The sequence below is a fragment of the Nicotiana tomentosiformis genome, chromosome 5 (assembly GCF_000390325.3).
Source record: "Nicotiana tomentosiformis chromosome 5, ASM39032v3, whole genome shotgun sequence".
In the NCBI taxonomy this organism is placed as follows: domain Eukaryota; kingdom Viridiplantae; phylum Streptophyta; class Magnoliopsida; order Solanales; family Solanaceae; genus Nicotiana; species Nicotiana tomentosiformis.
Genome location: NC_090816.1, coordinates 86,932,128 through 86,940,260, shown reverse-complemented (window position 1 = coordinate 86,940,260; position 8,133 = coordinate 86,932,128). Strand labels below are relative to the sequence as shown.

The window sequence follows — 8,133 nt, the reverse complement described above, 5'->3', positions numbered from 1 at the left end:
CCGAAATTAAAGAAGAAGCTTAGCAGAAATATCCAAAAGAAGAAAGTTTTCGGAGCATGGAGTGATGAGGAAGAATCTGATCATGAGGAAATTGCTAACATATGTTTCATGGCTCTAAGTGACAATGAATATTCAGGAGAACTTGGACTAATGGCAGACAACAACGATGAGGAAGACGACTCAAGAGAACCTCGTTCAATGTCAGATGAAGGAACTAGTGAGGTACGTACTCCTTTATGCCCTAATTGTTATGAACTTCAAGAATTTGTTGATATTTCTCTTGCAGACATAGAAAAAGTAGTAAATGAGCTCAGAAGAACCAAGAGAGAAAAAGAGAGAGAGTAGAAAGACTGGGCCTTAAAACTAGAAGTGTGCGAAATTGAGCATGATATGCTTCAAGATGAAGTAAATGAACTCAAGCTTCAATTGAATGGCTTGCAAAAGACCACGAGTCTCAGTCCAGTCAAGTCAAATCAGAATGCTCATCACAAGAAGAAAATTGCTTGTTCTTTTTGTGGTAAAAACGGCCATAGTACTAACCATTGCAGGAACAGAATTAAAGCTGAAAGTAGTACTGGTAACTCTAACAACTCATTCTGCTTCTATTGTGGTAAAAGAGGTCACACCTCAAATCATTATAGGTTCAAAAAGAACAGGAGATGGGTCTGGAGACCAAAATCTTCAAATCAAACTAACACTCAGCAGTCTAACCATTCAGGACCCAAGCAAGCTTGGGTACCTAAAAATGAGTAATCTTGTTTTGCAGGAACACCGCAAGAAGAATCAAAAATGAAAATAGTATCTCGACAGCGTGTGTTCCAGACATATGATGGGTGACAAACAACTATTCAAATCAGTCACCAAGCTAGATGGAGGAACAGTTACTTTTGGTGACTAATCCAAAGGAAATATTATTGGTGTTGGAAAAGTTCCTTTAAGCTCGACATATGATGTAGATAAAGTCTACCTAGTTGATGAACTTGGCTATAATCTTCTCAGCATCAGTCAACTATGTGACAACGATTTTGAGGTTCGTTTTAAGAAATATGGCTGGTTTATAGAAGACGAATCAGGTAATATCATTCTCTCAGGTAATAGATACAGAAATGTCTACACTATCAAGAACTTAAAAAACTTTGGGGATCAAATTTGTCTTACATCTATGATTGAAGATCCCTGGGTTTGGCATAGAAAATTTGGCCATGCAAGCATGCATACTATTCAAAAACTGTCTAAACATGATCTTGTTATTGGACTCCCAAAACTAGATTTTTCGAAAGATCATATCTGTGATGCATGTCAACTAGGAAAACAAACTCGCTCATCTTTCAAAGTCAAAAACATTGTTTCTACCTCTAAACCTCTTCAATTGCTGCATATGGATTTATTTGGTCCTACTAGAACTGCTAGTATAGGAGGTAAGAAATATGCTTTTGTTATTGTAGATGATTTCTCTAGATTTACCTGGGTTATGTTTCTCAGTCATAAAGATGATACTCTAAAGAATTTTGAAGTTTTCTAAAAGAAGGTTCAACGAGAAAAAGGGATACTACATCTCTACTATCATAAGTGATCATGGAGGAGAGTTTGAAAGTAGAGCTTTTGAAAATTTCTGCAACGATTAAGGAATCTCTCAAAACTTCTCTTCACTAAGATCACCACACCAAAATGGAGTAGTAAAGCATAAAAACAGAACCTTGCAGGATATGGCAAGAACCATGATCGTGAAAAACTCTCTACCTCATAATTTTTGGGCAGAGGCTATGAGTACATCATGTCATATCATCAACAGATGTCTGATTCGAACAGTTCTCAAAAAGACTCCTTATGAACTGTGGAATGGTAAGAAACCAAATATCAGCTATTTCCACCCCATTGGATACAAATGCTTCATCCATAACAATGGGAAGGATAATCTTGGTAAGTTTGATCTAAAAAGTGATGAAGGTATATTTCTTGGTTACTCTCCTTCAAGTAGAGCTTACAGAGTTTATAATAAGAGAACCTTATGTATTGAAGAATCTATTCATGTTGTTTTTGTTGATAGTAACCCTCATCCAAGGAATGAACATATTCCTGAAGATGAGGAAATTTCCTATGCTCCTAAGTCAGTTATTGTAGGTAAGGATCATCAAAATGAGTCAGCTAATCAACAGACTCAATCAGCTGAAGTACCACCAGAAGATCTTGACCTATCCAGCCAGATCAGTCGACTACCAAAGAAAGGGTGACTCCAGTAAATACTCCAAATGAATGGAAGAGTGAACCGGGATATCCTCACAAATTCATTATAGGAGATCCACAGGAGGGAATAACTACAAGAAAATCTCAAAAGAACAAATCTCATGTAGCTCTCATTTCTCAAATTGAGCCCAAGAAAGTGGATGAAGCTCTAAAGGATTCTCATTGGATTAGTGCTATGAAAGAAGAATTAGATCAGTTTGAAAGAAATAAAGTATGAGAATTAATTCCAAAGCCTCAAAACTCTTCTATTGTTGGAACTAAGTGGGTCTTCAGAAACAAATTGAATGAATCAGGTCAAGTTGTTCAAAATAAAGCAAGACTAGTAGCTCAAGGCTATTCTCAACAGGAAGGAATCGACTATGATGAAACCTTTGCGCCTGTGGCAAGACTTAAATTCATTCGAATACTACTCGCCTTCGCTGCTCACAAAGGATTCAAATTATTTTAAATGGATGTTAAAAGTGCGTTCCTAAATGGTTATATCTCTGAAGAAGTATATGTGAAGCAGCCACCTAGCTTTGCAAATTCCACCATTCCAAATCATGTATACAAGCTGACTAAAGCCATGTACGCTCTCAAACAAGCTCCTCGAGCATAATATGAAAGGTTAAGCTCTTTCCTTTTAAATCAAGGTTTCAAACGAGGTAATATCGATACAACCCTTTTCATTAAGCAATCCAGTTCAGGTAATCTTATTACTCAAATTTATGTAGATGATATTATTTTTGGTAGCCCTAACTCTGTTCTTTGTCAAGAATTTGCTCTTTCCATGAAAAGAGAATTTGAAATGAGCATGATGGGAGAACTGACCTTCTTCCTTGGGCTTTAAATCAAGTAGTCCCCTAAAGGGATTTTCATCTGCCAAACTAAGTGTACCAAGGATCCTATAAAAAATTTTAGGATGGAAGATGCTAAGGCTATTGATACTCCAATGAGTCCAACTATCGTGCTAGATGAAGATAGCAATGGAAAACTGGTTGATGAAACCATGTATAGAAGGATGATTGGATCTCTACTATATTTAACTGCCAGTCGACCAGATATCATGTTCAGTGTATACAAATGTGCTAGATTCCAGTCGGCTCCTAAAGAATCCCATCTCTCTGCTATTAAACGAATTATTAGATATTTAATCGGTACATCTGAACTAGGACTATGGTATGATCACTCTAACAATTTCTCTCTAAGAGGCTTTTCAGATGATGATTTTGCAGGAGACAAGATTGATAGGAAGAGTACCAGTGGGACATGTCAATTGTTAGGAAATGCATTAGTATCTTGGCACATCAATAAACAAAATTATGTTGCACTATCAACGACTGAGGCAGAATACCTAGCTGTTAGAAGCTGTTGTACATAAGTTCTATGGATTATGCACCCACTTCTTGATTTTAATTTATCTCTTACATCCATTCCTATCTTTTGTGACAATACTAGTGCTATCTGTTTATCAAAGAATTCTGTGCATCATTCTAGAGCAAAGCATATAGAAATTAAAAATTATTTTATCCGAGATCATGTAGCAAAAGGTAACATTGTTTTAGAGTTTATTAGTACTGATTCTCAACTTGCTGATATTTTTACAAAATCTCTTTTGGAAGAAAGATTCTGCCTTCTCCGAAAAAAGATTGGCATTTTGCCAAATTTGTAAATCAAATATTTCCTTGAATGTTTAAAATATTTTACCCTATACTAGAATACTTTATTTCCTTACTTATATGAGATCTAATTACTTTTCTGGGTAAGCGTAATTATTGTAAGTACCGCCGATCAGTCACTTCTGTACCATCTCTTCCGTCTGAACTTGGCCTTTCCATTAATCAAGGCGTCTCTCCGCTCTTCCTAAAATCTTCAATAAAAACCCTCCGTCTCCAATACGCCTCTCATTCTCTACCAAACAACCCTTCACACCATGGCCAAAAGAAATCCCTCCTCTGTAACCAGACGCAGTCGAAGATTCCAAAAACCTCTTAAAACTGAAGAGTCTGCGGATGTGGAGTCGTCCATTGACTCAGATTTTCTCAGAACAGACAATGAAAGCAGCAATTCATCTAAAATTCCTCCCATTAGCCAGAAAAAGGCCGGCAAGAGACCCAAGGATCAAACCCCTAAAAAGGCTGCATGCAAAAAGGGTAAAGTGGAACGCTTGGAATTTGGTCTTGAGGACAAGCTAATCTTCTACGACCCCAGTGAAAAGGCAAGACTTGAGTCCTATAAGTCAAAACCCATGGCTTATAGATGCTCTGTAAGTCTCTCTCTTATGAAAAGTCTTCATTGTGATGTGACTGCAATTATTGATTCTCAGCACCTTTCCCCTCTCTTTGACACTATTGGAAACTCTGTGTATGAAGAACCTGTTAGAATGTTTTATGCAAATCTTTTCGTGAATGATAAAGATGATTTGAAATCTATGGTTTTAGGGACTAGAATTGTTTTGGACTCGTACCAATTTGAAAAGATCTTTTCTGCCAAGTTTAGTGGGTATGATGTGTTTGTCCAAAATTCTTGGCCCAAAAACTTTAAAGTGTCTTTTAATGAAGCAAAAAAATTTCTGTCTGATAACCCCCTGACATTGGCCCAAAAATCTTAAGTTTGAACACCATGTTTTAGCCCACATGATTGCCACTACTCTCCTTCCCAGATCTCGATCCCTTAGCTCTTTGTCCACTAGAGATGTCTTTGTCCTCTACTGTTTGGTTAATAATAAATGTCTTGACTGGTTTGTGTGGATTCGTCATTATATGCTTGAGAGTATCAGGGATATATCCTCCTCCGCTGCATGTCTGCCCTAAGGTCTTCTCATCTCTCATATTCTAAAAGTCATGAAAGTAGACTTGGCACCCTTTACACCCAAGTACATCACCAGTACTTATGATAAGACAACTTTTTCAATGATGGGGTACACTCCGGGTGATGATGGATTGGTTAGGCGAGCCAAGGTTGAAAGTGCTCCAGCACCATTTGAAGTCCAAAATGATCAACCAGCTTCTTAGTCAACTGCCTCTCAGAATCTTCAACAAATTCAACATTACCTTGATGGAGTCAAGCTGCTTCTTGTTGAGATGAAAGAACAGGTAGATAAAATCAGGGATGTCACCAAGGAGATAGGTACAGATGTGGCCAAGATCAGGATGGACATAGGAGCCACATGGAGACAAGGAACCAGGGCTTTCAACTCTATGAGTGAAAAGATAAACAAACTCGTCAAGGACGTTTTTAACTCCTATGACTCCTTCTGCACCAAAGTGATCAACACCCTCAAATACTTCTTGGGAAGAAATTAATGCAACCAATTATTTTTGCTTATGCTTATATTTGTTGGTGGTTTCTCTTAGACAATATTTTTTGGGTATGTACTAACTAAGCCTCTGCTGAAGGCACTACTTCTGCTGCTCTAACCACCTTATTAGTATGTACATTTTATCCTATATTATTCTGTGTGCTATTCTTTCCTTTTTGATTGATGTCAAAGGGAGAGAAAACAATATGAGTAAACACCAGCAGGAGGATTGCAATTACAGTTATTCAGGAGGAGATGGAAATAACATAATCTCAGGGGGAGCAACACAACTCAGGGGGAGCAACATCTTCAAAGGGAAGTATCTTAAATTACTGTTTACTCCTTCTTGATTGTCATCATCAAAAAGGGGGAGATTGATAGGTTTAAGTTTAAGCTTCAATGATGACAATATTATCTTATGTTATATTTGCGGGACTAACAAAAAGAAAAGAATGGAGATGCTCAGCAAGATGTTATTGCTACATCAATGGTCAATCAAGAGAAGCAAATTTATTCGTCCTCAATCAAAGGAACTCAGATTGCCAATCTCGCCAGCAATTATTCTGTGTCCAGAATTAAGCTCACTCCAGGCGTAAATGGTTCCTTAATTCAAGCGGTGACAAGGAAAATCAAAATCGAATCTAGACTCTTCAAAGAGCAGGATTCGAAGACGCACCCTTTGGGTCAAAACCCTTTTGCAAAGATCTCGTGCCTCTGATTTCACTAAAGACTCAACGACTCTTTTTTCTCCTATAATAAGGCTGATACTTTCAAAGAAGAAGACTTGTACAACTACCTACACTGTATTCTAAGTCCGTCTACTTCTTAGTTCAAAGTTATTAGTGTCTCAAAAGATAGAAAGATCTAGAACACAAAAGAGAGTTGTGTCAATTACTCAAGGTGTGATACTGTTCGTTGGTGGTGAACGCGTTAAAACCATCTGTGTTGTAACATTTTCAAAGATCTTAAGGGAACCCTTGTGATCCAAGGGAAACTGGATGTAAGTACCACAACGGTACCGAACCAGTATAAATCGTTGTGTGTTATTTACTCTTCTTTACTACTTACTTTCATTCTGCATTGTGATCAGTCAACTAATACTTGTGTTAGTCAACTAATTTTTAAATAGTCAATAATTCACCCCCCCTCCCTCCCCCCTGTACGTTCAGAGAAAACTCCGAATCTCAGTAACTGAAGATGGCTTGGTCCAACTCTGAACTACCTCTATTTTCTCCGGATCCACCTTAATTCCTTCACTGGACATTATATGTCCCAAGAATGCCACCGAACTAAGCCAGAACTCACACTTAGAGAATTTGGCATAAAATCTCTCCTCTCTCAGCCTCTGTAATACAATACCTAAGTGTTGTGCATGCTCCTCCTGGCTACATGACTACACCAGAATATCATCAATAAATACCACGACAAATAAATCAAGATATGGCTGGAATACACTATTTATCAAATGCATAAATGATGCTGGAGCATTGGTTAGCCCAAAAGACATCACAAGAAATTCATAGTGGCCATAATGAGTCGTGAATGCCGTCTTTAGAATATCTGAATCCCGAATTTTTAACTAGTGATACCTAGACCTCAAATCAATTTTGAAGAACACCCTCACTCCCTGAAGCTGGTCAAATAAGTCATCAATACGCGGCAAAGGATATTTATTCTTGATTGTAACTTTGTTCAACTGCCTATTATCAATGCACATCCGCATAGTACCATCTTTCTTTTTCACAAACAAAACCGGTGCACCCCAAGGTGACACACTAGGCCTAATAAACCCCTTTTCAAGGAGTTCCTGAAGTTGCTCTTTCAATTATTTTAACTCAGCTGGTGCCATACGATATGGAGGAATAGAAATGGGCTGAGTGCCCTGCATCAAGTCAATACCGAAATCAAAACCTATCGGGTGGCATACTCGGCAGGTCTGCAGGAAATACATCCAGAAAGTCTCGCACGACCGGTACTAAATCAATAATAGGAGTATCTGCATCAACATCCCTCACAAAGGCCAAATATGACATACATCCCTTTCCAACCATACGTTGGGCCTTCAAATAAGAAATTACCCTGCTAGGAACAAAATCTAGAGAACCTCTCTATTCAACCTTTGGCAACCCCGGCATCGTCAACGTCACGATTTTTGCGTGACGGTCTAGAATAGCATGACATGGAGACAACTAATCCATACCCATGATTACATCTAAATCAACCATACCAAGTAATAAGAGATCAACTCTAGTCTCCAGTTCCCCAATAGTTACCACACACGACCGATACACACGATCCACAATAATAATATTGCCCACCGGTGTAGATACACAAACAGGTGAAACTAAGGAGTCATAGGGCATATCCAGATATTGAGCAAAATACGATGATACATATGAATAAGTGGAACCGGGGTCAAATAATATAGAAGCCTCCCTGTGGCACACTGAAACAATACCTGTGATCACTGCATCTGAGGCAACATCTAGCCTGGCAGGAAAAGCATAGAATCGAACCTGCCCACCACCTGATCGACCTCCCCCTCTTGGGTGACCCCTAGCTGCCTGACCCCTACCCCGAGCTGGCTGGGCGGGTGGTGGAACTGCTGG

At 38.5% G+C, this 8,133-nt stretch overlaps 1 protein-coding gene across 1 annotated transcript; it reads left to right on the top strand.

Annotated features, from left to right (window-relative positions):
- The first annotated feature begins 3,145 nt into the window (after nt 1-3,145).
- LOC138892729 (secreted RxLR effector protein 161-like) lies at nt 3,146-3,604 on the top strand. The gene has a single exon (XM_070176465.1). It carries the CDS (start codon nt 3,146-3,148, stop codon nt 3,602-3,604), a length of 459 nt encoding a protein of 152 aa, XP_070032566.1.
- Nucleotides 3,605-8,133: the final 4,529 nt, after the last annotated feature.

Coding starts and splice junctions, on each gene's coding strand:
- LOC138892729 (XM_070176465.1), top strand. CDS start 3,146: ATGGAAGATGCTAAGGCTATTGATACTCCAATGAGTCCAACTATCGTG.